The following is a 24,013-nucleotide window of genomic DNA, read 5'->3' as shown; positions in this document are numbered from 1 at the left end:
GGAGGGGGCCTGGGTGCTGTGAGTCACTAGAAAGGAAGCCGTACTTTGGGGCTGTTTGCAACAGCAGGGTAGGGCTAGCAGACAGCAGCTGTTACAGGTTGTTAAGGCCCTGGGCAAAGGGCATGGGCTCCTGTGACTAGACCTGTCTACTCTGTCTACTCGTAGTCTCTGGCTCTCTTGGGTCAGAAGATGGAGCCACCTATGGCCAGCATCTCGAACTGCCCAACCAACCCAACCCACTCTTGGAAAAAATGTACCACCCAAACCACAAGAATTTTCCATCCCAGGCATTGATGTGATCCAGCTGTGAGCTGCTGGGGAACATCCCCCTTCTGGGGGCTAAGGCCTCTCTCTCTATTCCAGGAAAAGTTTGCCCTATGCTGCCCTTGCTGCTGCCCTCACAGCCACAAGAGGGCACCAAGACTCTGTAGGGTGGAGTAGCAGTCAGTGTCTGGGTCCTGGGAAAGCATGAAGCCCTAACTCCACGGAGGACAGACCTCCCTTGCCAAGTGTAATGCTTGAGGTTCCCCTCAGCCTCCAACACCAGACCACCTAGCTCCTTCCCCTCCGGCCCAACAACCACCACAACGGACCAGGGATGACTCCTCCCACTACAGAGACCTGAACCTGAAATCTGACACTACACCGGTCAGTGCTCTGGGATCATCTCGAAGGCCAGACCAGCAACCTCCAAGTCAGGAAGCAAAGCCTTCAGGGAAGTGGAGGTGTGCAGCAGTGACTGCACTGCCGACACGAGCCGTCACTGCTGAGGGCACAGGCTCCTGGAAATGGGCCAGCAGTTAAGCGCAGGAACCCAGGAAACCACGAGAATGTGATGTGGCGGAGACAGGACCTGACATACAAGACATACAAGGACCCTAACCCAGATTCCAGCCAGGCTGCCTTCCAGCGCCTTCCTCTTTGCCACTTTGATGTTCTGAGGATGTTGTCTGGGAAGTGGGCTCACCTCCAGGTGGGGGTTTCCACGTCTGCAAGGGCCCCTTCCCCTGAACATCCGTTTGTCTCCCCGGGCCTCCTTCCTTAAAAGTCTTTCAGGGCCTCAGAGCTCATGCTTGCCCTCATCCCTCCCAACTCTGCCCTTGCCCCCTGCCCCTGGCTGGAGATGCCCCCTCCCTTGTCCATCCTACTCACTCTCAAGCCCACATGTAACTCCCCAAGCTGGCCAGATCCCACCTGGCCAGAGCCCAGGCGTTCCCTCAAATGCTGCTGCATACTTCAGGAGGCTCTCTCACTGTCCAATCAACCCGAGGGACGCTCCCCACCCCAATATTGTATTGCACATCTGTAGGGAGGCAGCTGGCCCCTCAGCACCAAGTCAGTCTCCCTGGAAAGGGAGATAATTATAGCCCTCCTAGGGCTGTCTTCACACACGCGCACGCACGCACGAAGAAAACCCTAAAGGCCAAGGACAGTACAAGTGGGAGGGCCCAGAGCTCCACCCTCAGCGCCTACTCCGCTCCGGGATCTTCCCCCAAAGCTAAAGCACCAAGCCGGGAAAACCCTCTGGCCCGCCCACTTACCATCCCCCTCCTCCAGAGGGGGAGCAGGACAACCCTGCCTTCCTCCCCAGGTGTTTCCGGAGCTTGGAGGCGGGGCAGCACCTGGGCCAAGTAACACCCCAGCACAAGCTCAAGGCCAGCCCACCAACCTGAGCGGCCGCACCCACCTACGCAACACAGCTGCCCGTAGAGGTAGCCCCTGCGGACCTGCTCGCAGCCCCCGTCCAGCCAGCAGGGCGGCTCCAGCAGGACCTCCCGCTGCGAAGTGAAGACGCCCCTCGCCGCCCACGTCCCCGCCATAGCTAGGAGCCCCGGGTTCCCCGGGCTGCTCTCACGCGACACGGAAGCCGTGCTCCCCGCCTGTGTTGAAGGCTGAAGGCCCTCCCTGGCGTGGCTTTCCACGTTCGCCCCCGCCCACCGGACGCAATGCCCAGACCCGGAGAACCTGCCCCTGCTGCAAGCGCCCCGCCCAGTGTGGGCCAGGAAGCCGAGCCCCAGCCCATTGGGAGCAAACTCGCTCGCGGGGAGCTCGAGGGAAGCCGGGGACAGGTGCCCCGTAAGTCAAAACGGCCTGGAAACGGCAGTGATCGGAGTTTTCTGGGGTTCCTCCCACTCTCGGGGCTAACTCTCAGAGTGGCGTCGGTGGCAGTGCCACTCCCAGCAGGATGTGCAAGGGTCACCCGCTCCGGGGAAGCCGGGTCAGCCGAGTCGATGGGCAGGGCACAGAACTGCGGGCGACCACGCCCACACCTGGCACTGCAAGGCACCTAAGTGAACCAAAAGGGGACATAGGGAGCCCTTTCCCTCGTGTGGTGACAAGCAACCAAATTGAGCCCAGAGAAGAAGAACCAGTGTCTGGTCCCAAACGAAAAAAATCTCTGGGGTGAAGAAGCCCTAACGTTCTGTTGAGTGCTACTGACTGCAGCTGACTCACCGGCTTCTGGGAACCCTAGAGCCACGCCTGGAAAACCCATTCAGAGACCCACGTCCTGGCGATCCTTCCATGGACGCTAAGACCTAGCAGGCCCGCTAGGGGGCACCAAGCCACAAACACACTCCCATCCGTCCTGGCTTGAGGTGCAACTCAGGAGGACAGTCCCTCTGGCCAGAAGCCCTGGTGCAGAACTGCCCAATCCCCAGGGACTGTCCCAGGTTCATTCACTTCAGCCCCACCCCATCCTGCGGTGAGCACGGCCACCTCGGACTATGGCCCAAGAGCTGGTGACTTTGAGGAGAGGGCAGAACATAGCCTAAAATTGCTTGCCCCACAACTGGTTCTGGGTCCTAAGTCATGTTGGAAGATACTCAGACAAACTGCCTTTGTGCAACTCGGCCTACAGTCTGTGGGCAGGGAGGTCACTAGGCGGGCTTTGTGGCCCTGCCCAGGGCAGCCTGTGAACCTGCCACTCTGGTTTCCCACTACTGTGGCAAGGGAGAGGGGCCTCTCTTTAGACCGCAGGCATTCCCACAGGCCTGTGCCTTCAATCCAGAGCTCACCGCAGCCCCTTTCCGTACACCTACCCAGGGCCTGCTGCAGACTAGACAGCCAAAAAGTTCTACCCCCAACAGACCCTAGGAAGACCCTTCGGTGCAGAGTATGCACAGGGTGGGTGGGGGGAGTCAACAGCTTTCACAAACACTGGGATCTCAGGAACAGGAAGAGGAGGGCTCCGGAGAAGGCAAGGGGCGGGAGGAAGGCGGACCCTCCACTCCCTGCCCCGCCCCAGTCTCCTGGCAGGGGCGGTGGCCCGTGACAGTGGCAGAGGCAAGGGCGCTTACCTTGCTCATCCTGTGCCTGCCGGTGCCCCTTGCGCCAGTGCCATACGGCAGCCAGAGTGGCAACATGACCCACCACTACCAGGGAGGGAAACAGGCTGCCCGACGGCTCCATGCCTGCCACACAGAATGACTGGCAGAGCCGTCCTCACCAGGGGCCAGCTGCTGTGAGGTCAGCACCTCCCTGCATGGAGGGTGAGCCAAGGGGTGCCCCAGGAACCAGAGCCCTCTGTGCTGCCGCCGCCTTGCCTTCAGAGACAGCCCTACTGTACAATCTGCACTCAGCCTGGGGACAATGTACAGTCCCCTCGGCACCAACTGCGCTCTCACTCAGCCTCCTCCCAGCCTCCTCCCTCTTGTGGCTCTTGGCCGCTCCCCACCCTCACTCCCCGCAAGCACAGCCCAGCTCAGCTGTCTCTACGCAGAGCCACCACGCTCAAGGTTAACTGGAGCCTTAACTCTTGCCTCCCCACAGCCACACCCGCCAGGAGGAGGGGCCTGTCGCTCTTCTCCCCAAGCCGCAGCACCCCAGCCTAGCCTGGGCAGACTCAACACAAGTCCTCCCTCCCAAGTCAAGCCTAACCAGCACTCCTGGTCCCTATCAGGAGGAGGACCCAACACTCAGTCTACTTCCAAGGGGTGCCCTCTGTGAGCAGCCGCCAGGCACAGAGGGTTGACAGATGTCAGTGCCTAGTCCCTCCCTGCCCACCCCCAGGCCTACAGCTGACCCCACCACAGTGAAGGGGGTGGGCTCCCACAAGCCCCAAGCTTCCAGGTGAGGTCTTAAACAGGGTCTGAGAGAGAAGCCAGGTGAGGCTAGGCAGCCGGGGATATTCAGAAGACAGGAGCCATGGCCTCCAGCCTAGCTGAAGGGTTGCCCCACCTACCGGGCACGATCTTCATTGGGGACAGCGGCAGGAGCCCACGGGGCGGACAGGGAGCGGGTGAGGGGCGTGGGGAGGGTCACAGGCCCCCTCAGAGGCAGCAAGCCTGCAGCGGCAGTGGTGAGGCCGGAGGAGGGCACAGCTTTCCAGCCTTGTCAGCAGAAGTTGGGGGAGGGGAGAGGAGCAGTGGGCAGGGGGCCCAGGGGGATATAAATATCCAAGGAGGGCAAGCAAGGCCCGTCACTCGTCCAGACTTAGTACATGACGTATGGAGCCCAGGCTCACTGGAGTCCCATCTGGCTGGGCGGCTCCACAACACTTTGCCCCCCAGCCTTGCCCCTTCCCAGCTCCCATGGGTGATACTATTAATAAGGAGGTGCCTGGCATCAGGATCTACCATGGACGGAGACCGAAGTGGACCCGGGCTCATGTTCCCTTGGGACAGGGTGCTGCCCATGCCCTGCCTAACTTCTAGGGTGCTCTTGGGAAATGCCACATGGGCCAAAGAGGCACCAATCCCTTTCTCCCAGAGAGCACTGTGCAAATCACTCCAAACAACACCTGGCCCCAGTGCGGACAGGACTGCATCTCCAAGGTCAGACTGCAAGTCAGAGACCCAGGTAGTCCAAAACTGGGGCCTAAGCCAAATGAGCATTCACTCACCTGTGTCTACCCCAGGTGCACCTCCCACCCCAGGCCCCTCCTGGTAACCGAGGAATTACAGAATGAGGAAGCCTTTCCCTGGGCTCCCCATACTCCTAGTCTGTGGAGGCACAGTGTCCACAGGTCAGGAAGCAGACCCACAGCACATCCGCCATAGGCCGTACGGACCTGGACCCCAGTGCTTCCTGAAAGACAAGCTGTGTGCGTGCTCGCGTCTGTGTGTGGGGGAGACACAATTCCATCGCTTTCCTCCTAGGAGCCTGAGCACACTGGGCCAGGCCCTTGAGTCCTGACTGATGAATGGCTGGGGAACTAAAGTCTGTCCTCCATTCTGTAAGGCTTCCTGTGTCCAGCACCATTCTATTAAAATCGTGAGGATATCCTATAAAATCTTGGGCTGTGAGCACCCTATTCAGATGAGGAAACGGGGGGCTTGGTAACAGTGAGGACCTGGCCTAAGGTTCCACAGGGTCAAATGACTCTCCAGCCTATCTGGCCTTGGCTAACTGTCAGCACAGCACAGCACAGCAGCCTTGGACCCTGAATGGGTTCACACTGAGCAGATGAGTGCATTAGGAGGCTGGACCTACTACTGCCTCATGATTTCCGGTATCACACTTCAGAAATGAGTTTCTGAAGAAACTGGCCTGTGGTGGTCAGTTCTGGGAAACCAGGGATTGGGCCAACTGTGGGGAGGGGACTGAAAGACCCGACGGCAGGCCAAAGAGACAGATTCCTGCTGGCCAGCAGTGGACGGGGGCAGAGAGAGTCAGGCATGGTTTTGCAGAGAGAACTGCAGAGCCCCCTCCCCCTCTCTGCAGAGCCTATGTCTCCACGGCCTGTGACTAGTCCCCCAAAGCAAAGTGCCCTGGCTCTGGGCAGCCCCTCGACCACCTAGCCTGCCCTGGACCCCCATCCCATATTCCACACACCCTGAGCTAGCTGTGCGGTGCCAAGCAAGCCATCCCTAAGTCCTGGTACCTGAGGTCAGGAGAACCACAGTAGGTGACACCCAGGCCCTCCGCCACTTAGGGACCTACCCCCGCCGAAGGCTGCGAAGCCTCAACTACAGACTTTGGTCCCTCCTTATTTTCTACCCTCTACCTGAAGCCTCCGCTGCTGCTGTGCCCTACCTTGGCCCAGCTGGATCAGCTCCTCCATGCTGTACCTGTCCATAGCTGCTGGCCAGGGTAAGCTGCAGAGCCAGCAGAGAGAAACGGAAGGCAGGAAGGAGGGAAGGGGTGGGAAGCGAAGGGAGGGCTTGCTCATGCCCTGGCCTCCACACCCAGCAGTAGCTCCTCCTCATGACTGACTAAAGGGTCCCCACAGTCAGCCAGACCAACAGAGCCCAAGCCTGGGGACCAGCATCAATGGGTAGCCTTAGGCGGACCAACCTACGGTACACAGGAAAGGCCTACCTCAGTCCCGAGACTCTGGGGTTCCAGTCCACTGGTCTTCCCTACTGACTCTGCCAGGCACAGCCCAACTCACCCCACAGCCTTGACCTCCCCGGTTCCCTCTCCCTGCCAGCTGAACCCTGCCACCCCATCCACCCACATATCAAACATCCACATGCTAAGAGGCACATTCCATGTAGCCACAGAGATGCAGAGCCCTGCATGTGCACACATACACAGACACTTGACCTTTTTCCCCCTTTTAGTTACATTTATATATGTACTTGTCTATGTAGTGTGTGTGCCGCAGCACGAATATAGAGATCAGAGGACAACCACGGGGAGTCAATTCCTTCCTTCCACCTTGTCCAGGTCCAGGGATCAAATTAAGGTCCTCCGACTTACCAGCAAGCACCTTTATTTACTGCTGGGCCCTCTCTCCTCCTCCTTGACTTTCACATTTCCTCAGCCCCCAAAGCTGGCCCCTTCCCTTGCCCAAGCCCTTCTCCCTACCCTCCCATCCCTCCTTCCCCTCACCCCCACAACTATGTCGGTCCTCTAGTCTGATCAAATATGACATCTCCTAACGGTCCCTATTTCCTTCCATCCAGCTGTATATAGCTAGGGAATGCAAACCAGATCTGCCCACAACTGGGGTAAAAACCTCCTGGAGTTCTTCAGATTCCTTCCTGCAGCCTAGTACCAACGCGCACCAGCTGAGAGCCGTAGCCCACCCGAGAGGCACTAAGCAACTGTGATGGAGCGGGGTGGCAGTGCATCCCCATGCAAGCCACACACAGTGGAGGATCGTGGGGAAAGTCAGGGTGCATTAGCCACGTGTCAGCAAGAAAGCAGGAGAGCTGGTGTCCACATGTGGCTGGTTATACGACATCCCTCTGAGAGCACACGCCGCAAAGTGCTCAGACATCTTTGCTCCAAACACTTCTGGATCGCTTCTGAATTCCGAACCGGGCAAAATACTACCTTTAGGAGTGAAAGTGAAATTCACACACACAAACCACTCCAGCAACTTTATAACACAAGGCAAGCGATGGCTGCCTCCCTCTTCGTGGCAACTCTCTTAGCTCCTCGCCTGTCACGGTTAGCTCTCTGGCTGATCCTAAAGCCACCTCCTACCTCACTCTCCTCACCTAGCAAGGTGGGAGGGGGAGGGCTTCGTGTGAAACTGCAAGATTTGACACCCTCCACATGCTGATTGGAGATCCGGAGTGGGAGCAGGGTGGGGTACCCCCAAGTCACCCTGGTATGTTTCTGGCTCCCTGGCCAGGGTTATACAGAAAAGGACCATGCTGGTGAACAGCACTGTTGCCTCACAGACTTAATGAACAATCCACCAGAGGGGCCATGAATAGAAAGGGACAGTCTTTGTGGCTCGCTGCTTGTTGTTGTTAGTTTGGTTTTGTTTTTTTTCCTCCAAACAGGGTCTCTCTCTGTAGCCCTGGCTATCCTCGAACTCACTCTGCAGACCAAGCTGGCCTCAGGTTCAGAGATCTGCCTGCCTCTGCCTGCTGAGTGCTGGGACTAACAGAGTCCCACCGCCCAACTTGCTTGCTCGTTTTTTAACCCCAGGCTGTATGTAGAGCCACAGTTCCCCTGCCACCGGCCACACCCAGCTCCTAAGGCCCTGAGCTCAGTCCTGAGGGTGTACGGGGGAATCCGCCTGGGGACCTGACTCAGTCTGTAGCTGGAGCTTATTTCCTGTTGGAAACTCTGAATTGCCACAAGCGGTTGTGGCTGGGAAGGCTGAGTCACCTCCATCAGAGACAGGGGAGGGAGGCTGCCCCCCTCTTTGCCCACTACAGCCACACCCAGAACCCCCTCCTAGTCCTGCTGCCAACTGCTAGCCCAGTCCAGACAAGGACCAGGAAGCAAGGCGAGAAGAGCAGGGGGAGGGCTCCCCTCCCACTCACCACACCCAAAAGGAAAGCACTGAGACATAGTCATGGTTACAGGGAAGCTGGAGAGGCCATCTCCTTGCCTAAGGCCATCAAGAGAGCCCAGAGGCCATTCTTCACCTTCAGCTTCAACTTCAAGCTCCCAGCTGCATTCATTACTCAGAGGAGCCATAGAAGTTCAACCAAGAAATGCTAGGACTGAGGCTTCTGTTCAGGCAGCTGTGCCCAATGTAGGGTCTAACTCTCACTCTAGACTCCCTTCCCCATTCCCAGAGAATAATCCCCTCCCCATATACCAAGCCACACAGAGGCAGCTGGATACCAGGCAGTTGTGGTGCCTGCCCGTATTACATGGATGATGGTGGGGCTCCTTGGATGCCCTCAGCAGGCATAAAGGACAATGTGCCTCGAGAGAGGCTGCACAGACGTCATGCATAAAGCCTACCCATGTCCTGATGGTCCAAGGGCTTAAGACAGAGGGAGTGATTTCTGGTAGGCTCTGGGCTAATGGGGTATTGATCCATCCTCTAAGATCTGGTTCCCAGATCTTAAAAAAAAAAAAACTCACCTAGACCACAGGCTGGGCCAGCACCCCCATGCCCCATGCCCTGGCCTAGGCAATGCTCCTGCCTGGCCTCTGCCTTTGTTCCCATCTCACCTAGGGTCATTCCACCTCTGGATCATGGCCAAGCACCCTGTCATGGGGGCCCTGGGTACTAGTCATGTAATACATAATCTGAGCCGCTTGGCCATAGGGGAAGACAGACTCAAGCCTCAATGGACAAGAGGTTTGCCTGGGCCAGTCCCATGCCAGCAGCTCTTCTACACACGCCCACTTCTGAAAAGAGGGACCTCCAAAGGCCACTAGGGCAGGGAGAGGAGGAGGAGGTGGGGGCAAGGGCAAGGACAGTGCCTGAGAGGGGTACAAACAGGACTATGCCAACAGCTGGTCCTGCCAGTCTTGGGGCCTGCAGGCCCCGCCCCCACCAGGATTTGCCCGGAGGAGCACAAGCCACGTGGGTCCACTGACTAGGGTCCAGCACCCTCAGGCAGAAAGGGCGCCACCTGCTGATATGAAGAGAACCCAGAGAGACACGCATGGCGCTGCCCACCAGACCTAAGCCCCGGCACCAAAACCACCTCCGGTCCCTTCCCTCCCATCACAGCCTGGAGCCGAAATGCAGCTGACCTGTGGCTGGGGCAGGCTCTGGGCCTGGTCTGCCCAGGGTCCCCACGGTGGTGGCAGACACCACAGGGGTTTCTGGTGCCCCTTCCTCACGCTCCTTCCTGCGATAGACCTGCCGCTCCTCACGGGCAGGGTCCTCGGCTGGCAGAGGCCCCCGCTTTGGTGGGCAGCCTATGGGACCTTGCACGGCCTGCACATGGGGGGAGCGACGGCGTGCAGGCATCACCATGGCGACAGGGCGGCGCACGCGCTGCAGAGAAGCGGGCACGATCTCCGGTGGCAGGTGTAGGTACTGGCGCAGGTGGTCAATGCCCGAGTTGGTCAGGTACCAGTAGAAGTGGCACCAGGCAAAGGTCTCCCGCACCAGGCCCCGAGCTTTCAAAGAGGTCATGGCACGCATGACCTGTAGATTGGTGACGCCAGGCACATGGGGATGCATGCTGCGGGGTCGCCGGTCCTTCTTGGCAACCATCACTCCCTCACGAAAGAGCACCTCATAGATGGCCCGTAGCTGGTCCAGCGGCATGAGCATACCAGCCACCATGGCTGCTGGAAGCCTGCCGGTCAGCACAGAGTGAGGACAGCAGGTGGGGCACAGCCAGGAGGCTGATGAGGCTCCTTTGGCACAGGATGCGGCAGGGGCCCCTTCCAAAGTGGGCAGGCAGGCTCCGGTTCTAAGCACAAGGGCGCAGGCTCAGGGGCAGTGTGGCTCCAGAGCCTTTCTCTGTGAATTCCTGCCGGCAAGGCTGCCTGTCTGAGCCTCCCGCCTGCCCGCCCTCCAGGACGCCTAGGCCGGCCCCCTCTGACTCAGCAGCAGGGCGGCCCCTCCCACCTACTACTGGCAGGGGCCCTTGAAGAGTGGGGGGCACCATTACACTGCCCTTCTCCTCCATATAACTCCACTGTTAGAAATCACTTTTTTAAAACACTTCTTCAAGATTTCCAAGACTGTGTAAGGGCAGGGTGGGCATAATGTGGATCAAGAATCATCCCCCAGATGACAGAATGGCAGAAAAAAGCGAGCAGAGAGGGCAAGAGGGTCCTCATGGTAAGAACAACACCCACCCTCTGATATGATCTGGGGGCGGGGGTCATCAGTTCACAGCTATATGAAAGAAAGGGTTGCCTGAACTGGACAACTGAAAGAGTTGAAGGGAGGATGATTAGGGTACGGAGAGAAATCTGGGGTGTGTAGCGGGGGGGGGGCTCCTCCTGAAGGAGAAGAACAGGGGCAGCAGCCAGAACACACAGTTGGCTGCCGGCACCACTGCCGCTGTCCATCAGAAAAGGAAAGGGACAGTGCCCCGCTCTCCAAATAACCACAGGCTTTAACACGCTCATGCCAGGCAAGATCAGGGTGGGTCCAGAACAAAGCTACTTTCCAGCCCACGACCTCTGAAGACAGCCCAGGGTGGAGGGCTCTGGGTGGGGCCTCTATCCACCCACACCTTCAGCCAGCACAGCTGTTGGAGGCCAGGGACTCCCAGCTGCCGTAGGAAATCAAAGTCACCAAGTCCCTGACACCCCAGGCTCGGAGGCCCTGCCATCCAAAAATTCCCTACCCCTACCCCCAGGCAGCCTGTCCACTTGTGGCCAGAGGGGCAGGTGCTGTGGAGAGGACGAGAGGACACCATCAGGAGACACACCATCAGGAGAGGAAGGAAGAGGAACTATCATATGCCCTAAGGGCTGCCTAGCACAGCTGTCACCCCTGCAGGGTCCTCACAACTGAGGGTCCCCGGCATAAATAGAGCCTGCGCTGGGTGCCACCACCCAACTCCCCAACTCTCCATGCTGTGCCCCACCGAACCCCCATGCCATTCAGGCTCTCCCTAGGTGGACACACCCATTCCCACCAAGCACTGCAAACCCAGGAACTGATTATAAATAGGGCGGGGGCGGGGATCCTGCGGTGGGAGGCTCTGGCCAGCGGCAGGCAGGCGGCCAACAAAGCAGTGCGTGGGGCGGGTTTATGGGCTGTCACCATGGCACCCCAGCAGACTCCAAACATACAGACACAGGGCCGGTGGCGGGTGGAAACTCTGAAGGCTCAGCCAACAGTTCCCAAAGCCTTCCCTGAGGCCAGCTCAGCCAGCTCACTGCGGCAGGGCTCTCCCTGCACCACACCCCTAGCCCGGCTTGGGCAGGAAGGGGGCCAGTCCCTCCCAGCCCAGCCCTGGGAGGGCGGGGTAGCGCTCAGCTCTGCAAGACCAAGAGTGTCCAGCTACTGTGTGTCCCCACCCCTGCAGAACCTAAGGGCTCTCCACACTGGGGTTTTAGTTTGGGGACCAGCGCCAAGCCAGTTCTAAGACCAAACAAAGTCCTCCTCACTTGGCTTGTCCATCAGACCCCTCTCCACAGTAACCTGTATTCACCCCATCCCCACTCGACATCCCCCTATCTTTTAGACATGATTCCCTAACCCGATCCCGTCAAATCTCTAACCCCACACCCACGAGGCCGATACATAACTCACCACCTTTCCCAAATGATCTCCAGCCACATCCAAAGTCCCCTGAGCCCTTGGCCTGAAGTCTCTCCTGCCCAGGTCCATGTGGGTCCCCTTACAGTAACTAACTCAGCCCAGCCAACATCCCCCATCTTTTGAACGTGATTCCCTAAACTAATCCCGTCAAATCTCCAACCCCACAACCACGAAGCCGATACAAAACTCACCGCTGTCCCCAAATGATCTCCAGCCACATCCAAAGTCCCCCCTGAGCCCTTGGACCGAAGTCTATTCTGCCCAGGACCCCTTACAGGAACGAACTCAACCCAGCCACCATCCCTATCCCACCCTTAGGCAGGAGAGGGCAGTAGTTCCCAGCACCAGAAGTGGATGGGGCAGCTCCCCTCCCTCCCGCCAACCAGAGCACCTGCAGGCTTGAGACGGTAGGGAGGAGCCTAGAACAACATGTCCTCCCACAACTGCTCCCACGTGTACGAGCGTACACACAACCATGGTCTGGGTCTGCTTGTCTGCAGGGTCCCTGGGCTGAGGAGAGCTCCCTGCGCCCTGCCCTACCTTGCAGAAACACTGAGAAGTCGCTGATTCAGCGCGGAGGCCAGCAGCACTCCCTGGCCGGCCCCTTCAGGTTTCCAGAGCAACCAGACAGCGCCCTTGGGCAGTCCCTGGACCCCCAACCCTGCACAAAGAGCCACAGTGTGGCCTTTCCCAGGGCCAGCCCGTCTGGCGCCTAGTGCCCTGGGCATGAAGGTCCCCGAAGGCCTACACTGCCCCTCATACCCCAATCTGTGAGGCATCTGGCCCAGGCGGAGGAGGACAGACTGACTGCTTGCTCTAGGGCCAAGCTCCGGCCCTCCCACTGTGCTGCCGCCTGCAGTACTCGCTGCAGGGCTGCAGGACTGCAGGGCTGCAGGGCGGCTGCTGGAGCTCTCCTCACCCGGCCCTAGGAGGTAACCTGGAAGGACATGAGCCTGGGGGTCCTCCTTCTCCAGCTCAGCTCCTTTCAATGTTATCAGGGGGACAGCCGACCCTGACAAGTCACCCGTGGGATGTTGCACCCAGCCAGAGGTCACCGAGTGTCTGAGAGCCAGACTCCTCCAAGACTGTACCTTTGAGGGAGCTGATCTCATGCTGGATGGCTCTCGAGGGGTCCATGTCTTCACTTAGGGGCTGAGGACGGTGCGCTGCAGCCACTGTGTCCAGGACTGCACAGTACCGCACCGCCCAAGGCCAGCACCGCAGCCCTGAAGGAGGATCTGGGAGGTGTGGGCAGGGCTTGCTAGCCAGAGGCGGGGCTTCTGCTGATCAATGTTTAGGACACTGCTGCCCAAAGCGCATGCTCCGGGCCATGCACCATACTGGCCCTCCCCTTCTAGACAGCCAGCATGAGCTTCCTAACCGATAAAGTCCTGCTAGACTGACTACCCAGACACTAGCCAACAGCCAGGTAGGTATGCACAGCTCCTCGGTTCCTCTCCTGCTACCTGAGAGCAGAACCTGCCCCTCACTTTGAAGCCTCAGCCACCTAGCCGCTCTCTGCAGGGGGCACACGGTCTAGATCTACAACCTCCAGCTTTGCCCACAGATGGGACTGGAGGGCAACCAGCAGTGTGCCCCTTCCCACGGCCATGTCCCATCGAATCTCTTTTCAAGTGTGATACTTGATCACTCCACCATCCTAGGCTCAAGATGCTCTCTGTCCCAGCCTTTGCCTCTGCGGCCAGCCTTTCTTGGCAGTGCCCCATCTGTCCAGCTCTGTGGCATCTCACTACCCACCAACCCTGTGGCTCAGCGTGCAACTTCAGGGTCGTTATCCCTCACAGCCGTCCCCACAAGGCTCTCTGACTCTACTCGTCTGTGTGTCCTCTTGTCACCACACCTAATGCCACCCAGCACGACACGCGCTTCCTAGCAGGGTGCCGTCATCTGCCCCTGAACCACAACCGTCACCGAGAAGCAGGCAACAGCTGCTCTGGTCCAACCACCACAGCACGCTGTTAGCAGCCACCTATCCCCAGACGGGATGTCCACGCCAGCAGGAGATCGCTTCTCCCTCCTTCTGCATCCCACAGGAAGTCACGTGAGAACGTGTGGACCGTTTCAAGCCACGTGCACCTTAGGTCCTCTGCACTGGGTAAACAGTGAGGGGCAGAAATGACCTCTACAGGATGGTTCCAGTCCCCCTTAGTCTCCTGTCCTACTCAAGTCCACTCTCTTCGTCATTACCCAAGACCCTCTGCTGGCTTCTCATATATTGCCAAGTTGGCATCTCTTAGAGTGCCTGCCTTCCTTTCTTTCTTTCTTCCTTTTCTCTTTCTTTCTCTCTTTCTTCCTTTTTTTCTTCCTTCCTTCCTTCCTTCCTTCCTTCCTTCCTTCCTTCCTTTCTTTCTTTCTTTCTTTCTTTCTTTCTTTCTTTCTTTCTTTCTTTCTTTCTTTCTGTCTTTTCAAGACAGGATTTCTCTGTGAAGCCCTGACTGTCCTGGACTCACTTTGTAGAACCAGGCTGGCCTCGAACTCACAAAGATCTGCCTGCCTCTGCCTCCCCAAGTGCTGGGATTACAGGCATGTGCCCCCACACCTGGCTTTGAGTGCTCATCTTCCTGCAGAAACCCCTACTATGGATCAGGTCACAGCCAGGGAGGTCTTGAAAATGGATCAGGAACAAGGTTGGCAGCACTCACAGACACAGACTAAGAATCCAGGTATCAGTCCCATCCGGCTTCTGAATGAGAGCTACACTCGGCCCTCATTTCTCTCATCTGTGGGACTCAGCCAGTCTAGGGCATGGGTAGGTTTCAAGAAACACTTCCAAAGTTGGGGAAAACAGTGAAGAATTAAAACACACTTTTCTAAATACTCCCTCTTAAATTTCCACTTTTTACTAAGCTGTACCTGGCCAAGCCAAGATTCAGCCTATAAGTAAACAGTGTGTGTGTGTGTGTGTGTGTGTGTGTGTGTGTGTGTGTGTGTGTGCGCGCGCGCGCGCGCGCGCGCGCGTGTGTATCTGCATGTGTCTAGGTGGAATGTGCCCAGGGAAGAGTTCAAATCTGGGTGTTGTTCTTTAAAAGCTGGCCACTTTGTTTTGAGCCCAGTCTTCTGCAAGAGCAAGTGCTCTTAACTGTTGAGCCCATCTCTCCAGCCCCAAGAACAGGCAGATCTTGTGGCAGGAAACCGGGAAGGGCCCACGGGCAAGGGAAATGGCCTGGGGGAGGAAGCAGGGTGGTGGCTCAAAGGCAGGATGCCCTGTTTTTCCATCTTGGTTTGACGAGGAGCAATGCCTGGTCCCTCACCACAGCGGCAGCTTTTGCCCGCCTCACTGCCCAGCTTTCATGGCTCTAGGTCCCTGGCAACCGACTGTGGATTATAGACAGTTTTCCTGACAAAGCACATGGGCTCCTAAAGCAGTGGGACGTTCACTGCGGCTGGGTTCACCAGCGCGCGACTCAGCAGGAAGCCCACAACCTCCAGCTTGTTCTGGCCATCCTCAGAGGCTAGGCAGTCCGACCTGACACCACTCCCACGGTGACTAAGAGTCCCGTCATATCATCTGGCCTAGGGACACACATTCTGGACAAATCAAAGTCCTCTTGATGCTTTCTGCCAACACCAAGAAAGGAGTGAACACCCTGAGGACTCCCAGGACCCCGGTCAAGCCAGATCCACTCCTCTGCACATAGATCCACCCTTTCTCACACATGCCCTGTGACCCTAGCAAGCTTAGTCACATGCCCAACCCAGGGAGGAATCCCTGGTCCTCGCCTTTTCTGTGCATCAGATGGGTCACCCCTTGAGTCCCTTGAACTTCCCCCCTTTGTTTTTGAAACCAGCTGGTTTCAACCTTAGGCTGGCTCCCCTCAAGGAGCCCATCTTCAACCCTGTCTCTAATGGCGTCCTTCTTGTTAGGGCTCCTTGGTTAATGGATTGTGTTAGTGGGGAGTGGCCCGGCTGATCCTGTGCAGGGTGACCTGTGACAGCTGGAGATCATGTCAGCAGATACCTTCCACCCTAGGACACCAGACTCAGTAAAGCCCCATCCCCAGGCCTCTGCAGAAAGGCCTCCCTGTCTGTTCCACGGTGCCTGACTCCCTCGTTCACCTCCTCAAGCTGTCATCCCAGGAAACATGGACCTAATGAAGCAGTGAAGTCCTAGAAAGATATATTTCTGAGGAATTCCAGCTCGGAGTTACTCTACTACTTCTTACTTTACCATTGAGTTTGTGGGAAAAATCGGAGTGAGGGTTTGGCTCAGTGGTTAAGAGCACTTACCGCTCTTACAGAGGACCTGGGTTTGGCTCCCAGCACCCGCAGGGCACCAGTAACTCTAGTTCCGAGGGGTCTGAAGCCTTTCCTGGCTTCCATGGGTACTGTATATACATGGTGTACATACGTACAGATAAAATACAGTTAAGTATTTTTAAAATTAAAGAATGGAGCAGGAAAGATAGCTCATCAGCTAAGAGCACTGGCTGCTCTTCCAGAAAACCCAAGTTCGATTCCCAGCACCACTGTGACTGCTCCTAACAACTTGTAAGCTCCATTTCCAGAAGATCTGACATCCTCTTCTGACCTCTTGATCTTTAAAGCATTGGTTGCTCATTTGTTTTTTGGTTTGCTTTCATTATGTGTTTGGTATGCTGGTGACAGAATTCCGGGCTTCACACATGCTAGTCAAGAGCTGGCTGGACCAATGAGCTACTACCCACTCCTCTAAAAACTCATTCAGTTAAAATGTTATCATTTTTAAAGGGCCAGAGATGGGGGTCAGTGGGTAAAATGCCTGATACACAAGCGTGACGACCTCATCCAATCTCTGTCCCCCATGTAAGGCAGGCACTATGGCCCATCTGTAACCCCAGCACTGGGTGGGTGGAGACAGGAGGATAGCCAGTGCTCATCAGCCATCCAGACTAGTCTAAATGGCACGCTCCTAATAAGTAAGAGACCCTGTCTGAAAAACAATAAGGTAGGATGCAATCAACAGAGAAAGACACTGCACACTAAACTCTAGCCTACACACACACACACACACACACACAGGCACTTGCATCACACACAAACACACATGTTCACATACAAGTACACAACACCCCACCACCACTACCACCATACATGATACAGTAATCTGGGCATGGTGGCCGAAATCTGCAATCTCTCCACCCAAAGGCTGAGGCAAGAAGATTGTGAGTTTGAGGCCAGGTAGGCTACATCCTGAGACTTTAAAAATGGCAGAAGGGTAGGACCAGTAAATCAGGAAAGATGTATGTGGTTAACATGAGGGTACTGTCCCTTTGAAATTGCAAAGGCAGGCCCAGATGTGTGCCCTCCCCCCATGACTATGGGAGGTTGTGAGAGAACAAATGGAGAAAGACACGTGTGGCTGTTTCCCTAGCATCTGGTCCCAGCAAAGCCTTCTGCACCAGCTCTTGCTTCTCCTAGCGCCCAAACAACCTATGACTGGCCAAAACAAGGGAGAGTTAGCCAGGTGGTGCTGCTGGCAACAGTGGTGTCAGCACACACCTTTAATCCTAGCACTCAGGAGGCAGAGGTTTGTGGATATCTGTGGGTTCAAGGCCAGCCTGGTCTACAGAGCTAGTTCCAGGACAGCCAGGGCCCCCCCCCCCCCCACACACACACAAAACAACCCTGTGTCAGGAAAGAAAAAAGAAAAAACAAGTCAGAATTCACTGGACTTCTGGATTCAAACACATTCTCAAAACACTCAACAGCCCAGTGCAGTGACTCATGCCTATATAATTCTAGCAATCAGGAGGTCGAAGTAAGAGGATCAGAATTTAAGGTCATCCTTAGATACATAAATGAGTTTGAGTCAGCTGGGGTTATATGAGATTCTGTCTAGAAGAAGAAGAAGAAGAAGAAGAAGAAGAAGAAGAAGAAGAAGAAGAAGAAGAAGAAGAGGAAAAAGAAGAGGGAGGAGGAGGAGAAGGAGAAAAAGAAAGAGAAAGAAAGAAAGAAAGAAAGAAAGAAAGAAAGAAAGAAAGAAAGAAAGAAAGAAAGAAAGAAAGAAGAAAGACCAAGATATATACATGTGTATTTTACTGTGTGTATCTCTGGCTGGCTAGGAACTCACAGAGATCCACCTGCCTCTGCCTCTAGAGTGCTGGTATTAATGGCATAAACCACACCACTAACCGAGTCAGTGAGCCCCATTCGGCGTGCAGCTGTCTAACAACCCAGATACTTTGCTCAGAAAAAAAAAGCCGACACTAACTGTGGTTGCTGTTGCAGGCCGAAGACTCTGTTAACAATCACCTCAGCTACTCACTTGCATGATTGTAAGGCTGTATTGTTTCTTTGAGACTGTAATGCTAGATGTTGGGCAGTTGGGGGTCCACTCTGTTGGTACGCCTAGAAAGGAACAATTGTAATACTAGCAAACATCTTAAATTCAAAAATGTGTTTATTTTTTAAAAATGGAACACTTCATGAATTTACGTGCCATCCTTTCGTAGGGGTCATGCTAATATTCTCTGAATTGTTCCAATTTTAGCGTGTGCTGCGGCGGAAACAGTTCAACCGTGTTCCCATGGAGGGCTGGGGCTGTGGGTCAGTGGCCTAGCATCAGCCCAGCATACACACATCCTGGATTCCATCCCCAGCACTGGGGGTTAGCGGGGAGGAGGGGCTTAAAAAACAAACAAGACCAGACACGTGTTTGAGTAGAAAAATCAGGAAGATCTGAATTTCAAGGTCATCCCCAGCTCCAAGGAGAGTTTCAGGCCAGCCTGGGCTAAAGTCACTGTCTCAGGGAAAAAAAGAAAGAAGTGTGTGTGCATGTGTGTGTGTGTGTGTGTGTGTGTGTGTGTGTCAATGGGGCAGGGGGTGTCATCATTTAAATCAAATATTAACAGTAGAGAGTTAACCCCAGTTTTCCTTGGGTCCTGTCCCTTTGTGATTCCCAAACGCAGTGTAAATACAATCACTTCCTGTTCATTCCTCCAATTTCCTCATAGGAAAAAAAAAATCAAGTAAATCCTAATTTGATCTTAATTTTCTGTCTTTTAAGGTAAAAAGTGACATCCCACATACATGCTTTGACCCTGGCTTTTCCATCAACCCAAACCACATCAGTGTAGTTTTTCACACAGGTAAGACGCATTACTCTTGCCCCCTAAGTGGTCACACAGGAGGGTGGCTCTTGTTTCCTGCTTGTATTCATGTTATGTTTGATGGACACTTCCATTCATCTGTTGGCTATCTCCTCATCAACTAGTTTCAGAGATCCAGACCTTTGGATTTTTACCAACATAACTGCAATTCAGTGTAAGTAAAGCCTGAACTTTGAAAATCAGAATTTTTGTTTGTTTTTGGAAACAGGGTTTCTCTGTGCAACAGAGGCTGTCTTGGACTCACTTTGTAGACCAGGCTGGTCTCAAACTCAGAGATCTGCCTGCCTCTGCCTCCCGAGCACTGGGTTAAAGGCATGGGCCACCACACCATGCGAAAATCAGAAATTTTAACAATAGTCACAGACGTGCCAAGGACATACAAAGTTCCTCACTGTACTAGTTTCTTTTTTAAATATTTATTTATTTACTTACTTATTGTGCACCTGTGGAAGTCAGAGGACAACTTGTAGAAGTCAGTTCTTTCCTTCCACCATGTGGGTCGTGGGGACAAAGTCAGGTCATTAGGCTTGGGAGTAAGTGTCTTTACCAGCAAGTTATAATTAAAAATAAATAAATAAATAAAGCTAGTGTTCTAGGACAGGGAACTGGTTTAATCGGATGCGTCCACTGCTATTGTTTGAATGTGATTTGTCCCCAAGGTAAAGGGATTGAGGTAGCAGACCTTAAGAGAAGTAATTAGCTGCTTAAGAAGGATTACTGTTGTCTCACGGGGGTGCCGTCCCTCAAGGGACAAGATTAGCTCTTTCAGAGCAGATTGTTCTCAGCCTGGATCTTCCCAGGATCTCTCTTCCAGAGCCATTAGCTCTGCCACGTGATGCTATTTACCAGGCTCTACTGTAGTCCAAAGGCCCTCCTTCCTCACAAGAGGCCAACCAGATGAAGCCACCTGAGTTAGATTTCAATCTCCAACACCTCGCGCTAAGTAAGCCTCTTTTCTTTATTAAAATATCCAGTCTCGCCAGGCAATAGTGACACATGACTTTAATCCTAGCACTTGGGAGGCAGAAACTGGCAGATCTCTGAGTTCAAGGCCAGCCTGGTCTACAGAGAGAGTTCTAGGACAGCTGGGGCTATACAGAGTAACCCTGCCTTGAATAAGGAAAAAAGAAAAAAAAAATCCAGTTTCAATTACTTCTAAGCCTTTTGGCTAACATCACGTGTAAAACAAATCAATTATTTGATTGTACCAGTGAAGAATGAACTCAGGATGTTTCCATAGGAAGGAATATGACAATGTAAATTAATGTCACAGAAAGCTGTTCATATTCTATCATTAAAAAGTTACAAGGGATGGGGGCTGGAGAGATGGCTCAGAGGTTAAAAGCACTGGTTGTTCTTCCAAACCTGAGTTGGATTCCCAGCAACCACGTGGTAGTTCACAGCCACCTATAAGGAGATCTGGTGCATAATGAGATATTGTGTATACATAATAAATAAATAAATCTTAAAAAAAAAGTCACAAAGGTCAGCTGGGGTGTTGGGGGTGCATGCCTTTGATCTCAGCACTTGAGAAGCAGAGACAGGTGAATCTCTGAGTTCAAGGTGAGCCTGGCCTACAGAGAGAGTTTCAGACTGCCAGGGCCACACAGAGAAACACTGTCTTAGGGGGGAAAAAGTTACAAACGTACACCAGCTAGGTGTAACAGCACAGGTCTTTAATCCGAGCACTTGGGAGGCAGAGGCAGAGGCAGGGAGGTCTCTGTGAGTCAAAGCTAGCCTGATCTACATAGTGAGTTGTTCCAGGACAGCCGGGGCTGTGTAGAGAAACCCTGTCAAAAAACAAACAAACAGAAAATTTCGAAGGTCAGTGCCGGAGAGATGGCTGATCACCTAAGAGCACTTGTGGCTCTTTCATAAGACATAAGTTCAGTTCCCAGAACTTGGCATCTCCAATTCCAAGGGCTCTGACTCCCTTTTCTGACCTCCATAGACACCAGCTACATATGTGGTACACATACATACATACAAGCAAAACACTCCTACACACAAAACAATCTGAAAAAAAAAAAAAAAAGAATCCATTTAGAAGAAGAGGAGGAAGAGAAAAGCTAGGAATTAAAGGCACATAGATCACTGAATTCAAGGTTACCTTAGTCTACAGAGTTCCAGGAGAACGGGGCAACACTGACAAACCCTGTCTCAAAAAACAAACAAACAAACAAATAAACAAACAGAGGAGTTCACTGGAAAGCTTCTTTATATAGCCCTAGTTGGCTGGGTTGCAGAGATGGCTCAGTGGTTAATCACATTCCCTGGTCTTCCAGAGAACTCATGGGCTATTCTCAGAAGTTCCAATCCACATGGTGACTCCCAACCCTCTGTAACTCCAGTTCAAGAGAAGCTGACATGGCCACCCTCTCCTGACCTCCAAGGGCACCAGGCATGCAAGTGATGCAGAGACATACACGGGGCAAAATATTCATAAGACAAAAAAAAAAAAATTTAAATCCCTAGCTCCCCCCCGCCAAAAAAGTTTCAAAGGTCTAAGGTACTTCATAACACTAGATCATAAAGTCACAAGTGTGCTTACGAGAGAAGAGGAAAGGCCCAGGCAGAGCCTAGAGGGGTACAGTATGAGCCTAGGAACAGGGCGGCCTGAGGGAGGGAAGGCCCCTCCCAAGTGCATCAAAGAAAGAAAAATAAAAATAAAAAATAAAAATAAAAATAAAAAAATTAAAAAAGGAGTTCACTGGAAAGCTTCTTTATATATAGCCCTAGTTGGCTGGGTTGCAGAGATGGCTCAGTGGTTAATCACATTCCCTGGTCTTCCAGAGAACTCGTGCTCTATTCTCAGAAGTTCCAATCCACATGGTGACTCCCAACCCTCTATAACTCCGGTTCAAGAGGAGCTGATATCCTCTTCTGGCCTCCAAGGCACCAGGCACGCAAGTGGTGCAGAGACATACACGGGGCAAAATACTCATTCATAAGACAAAAAAGAATTTTTTTAAATCCCTAATTCCAAAAAAAAAAGTTTCAAAGGTCCAAAGTACTTCATAACACTAGATCATAAAGTCACAAGTAAAAGCACAGTAATAAACATGGGCAGGTGAGTTTTTAAAAATAAACACAAAGAAAGCATGCTTAATTTTATATCGATCAAATACTAGAGGACAATTTGAAGTGGGAATTAAGTGGTAGCCTCCCAAAACATACATCTATATCCGTGAAATTCATGAATGTGAACTTACTTGGAGACAGACCTGATTAAGATCCAAAAAAAAGGTCATCCTGGATTATTGAGGTGGTCCTAGGTCTAAGGACAAGTGTGCTTACAAGAGAAGAGGAAAGGCACAGGCAGAGCCTAGAAGGGTGAAGTATGAGCCTAGGAACAGGGCAGCCTGAGGGAGGGAAGGCCCTTCCCAAGTGCATCCAGAGAAAGACACACCAGTGCTTGGATGTTGGACTTCTGGCCTGCTGTGATCTCAAAGGACCACAAAATTGAATGCAGATATTATTATGAGGTATGGGGTGCTGCTGTCACAAGTATCTGAAAATGTGGAAAGGAAGGATACACACCTTTAATCCTTAGGAAGCAGAGGCAGGCGGATCTCTGAGCTTGAGTCCAGCATGATCTACATAGCTTGTCCTAGGTCAGTAAGGGCTGTATAGCGAGACTCTTTCTCAACAAAACAAACAAAAATGTGGAAATGGATTAAAATTAACAATAAACAGAAACTGGAGAATTTTCAGGCACAGGAGAGAAAAAGCCTAGCACTGCCTGACCTGATTGTTGTTAGAAACATGGAAGGTGAAATAGGGTGTAGTGATGCACAGGGGAATACCATCCCAGCTAGTGTCACACAGGGGGGACCCCATCCCAGCTGGTGTCATACAGGAAGACCCCATCTCAGCTGGTGTCACACAGGGGGACCCCATCTCAGCTGGTATCACACAGGAAGACCCCATCCCAGCTGGTGTCACACAGGGGGACCCCATCCCAGCTAGTGTTACACAGGGGGACCCCATCCCAGCCTGTGTCACACAGGATCCCATCCCAGCTGGTGTCACACAGGAAAACCCCATCCCAGCTGGTGTCACACAGGGGGACCCCATCCAGCTACTCTGAAGGCCAAGACAAGAGGCCTGGTTGAGCCAAGGAGTTTCAAGCTATCCTCAGCAACACAGTGAGACCAACATTTAAGAGAAAGAGGAGAGGCTGGTCGGCAGTGGTGCCTGCCTTTAATCCCAGTACCTGGAAGCCAGAGGCAGGTGGATCTCTATGAGTTCAAGGCCAGCCTGGTCTACAGAGTGAGTTCCAGAACATCCAAGGCTACACAATGAAACCCTGTCTCAAAAAAGAGTTCCTTCCTAGACTGCAGAAAGCCAGGGGTGGTTGCCCCCAACATCTCATAAACAAAGCACAGTGTCAGTGGTGACACACATAATCCATCACTGGGGAGTTAGAGGTAGGAGAATCAGAAGTTCAAAGTCATCACTGGCTATATGGTGAGTTTGAGGTTAAGTCTGGAATACAGGAGACCTTCCTCAAAGGAAAAAAAAAAGAAAGAAAGAAAGAAAAGAAAGGGGGGAGGGAGAGGGAGAGAGAGAGAGAGAGAGAGAGAGAGAGAGAGAATAGAGATTTGAATGAAAATGGTTCCTATAGGTTCACACATTTGAAGGCTTGGTGGAACTGTTTGAGAGGATTAGGGGGTGTGACCTTATTGGAGAGGTATGTCAATGGGGTTGGGCTTTGGGATTTCCAAAGGTCACAACAGGCCCAGTCTCTTTTTCTCTGCCTGCAGATCAGGATATAAGCTCTTAGGATGAGCTCCAGTAATATGCCTGTCTGTCACTATGCTCCCTGACATGATGGTAATGGGCTCTAACCCTCTGAAACTATAAGCAGACTATAAGCACGGCCCCAATTATATGCCTTCCTTTATAAGTTGCCTTGGTGTCTATGCCCAGCAATGGAACAGTAACTAACACAGAAAAGGAAGGAAAGAAGGAAGGAAGAAGCCTTTAATCCCGGCACTCCAAAGGCAGAGCAGATAGATCTCTATAAATTCAAAGCCATGCTGATCTATATAGTGAGTTCCAGGCCAGCCAGGGA

At 53.5% G+C, this 24,013-nt stretch overlaps 1 protein-coding gene and 1 non-coding gene across 13 annotated transcripts in view; both read right to left on the bottom strand.

Annotated features, from left to right (window-relative positions):
- The window catches only part of Plec (plectin), a 62,060-nt gene that overhangs the window by 25,596 nt on the left and 12,451 nt on the right, over positions 1-24,013 (bottom strand). For 2 of the 12 annotated variants that reach the window (XM_060389223.1, XM_021658586.2), the window contains exon 1: positions 9,346-10,010. The exons of 5 other annotated variants lie outside the window; for them this stretch is intronic. In XM_060389223.1, the coding sequence (XP_060245206.1) occupies positions 9,346-9,886 (541 nt within the window). In that variant the 5' untranslated portion in view covers positions 9,887-10,010. Of the gene's footprint in view, positions 1-1,687; positions 1,836-3,299; positions 3,587-9,345; positions 10,011-12,918; positions 13,278-24,013 lie in introns of those variants that run through there. 5 more of the 12 variants (XM_060389225.1, XM_021658636.1, XM_060389230.1 and 2 more) reach the window with 4 other exon arrangements.
- Positions 18,235-18,339, bottom strand: LOC132656189 (U6 spliceosomal RNA). Its single transcript, XR_009594112.1, has one exon. It is a non-coding gene; the product is annotated as a U6 spliceosomal RNA (small nuclear RNA).

Source organism: Meriones unguiculatus, chromosome 8 (genome assembly GCF_030254825.1).
Source record: "Meriones unguiculatus strain TT.TT164.6M chromosome 8, Bangor_MerUng_6.1, whole genome shotgun sequence".
In the NCBI taxonomy this organism is placed as follows: Eukaryota; Metazoa; Chordata; class Mammalia; order Rodentia; family Muridae; genus Meriones; species Meriones unguiculatus.
The sequence above is the reverse complement of the archived record's forward strand: the minus strand, read 5'-3'. Positions and strand labels throughout refer to the sequence as shown.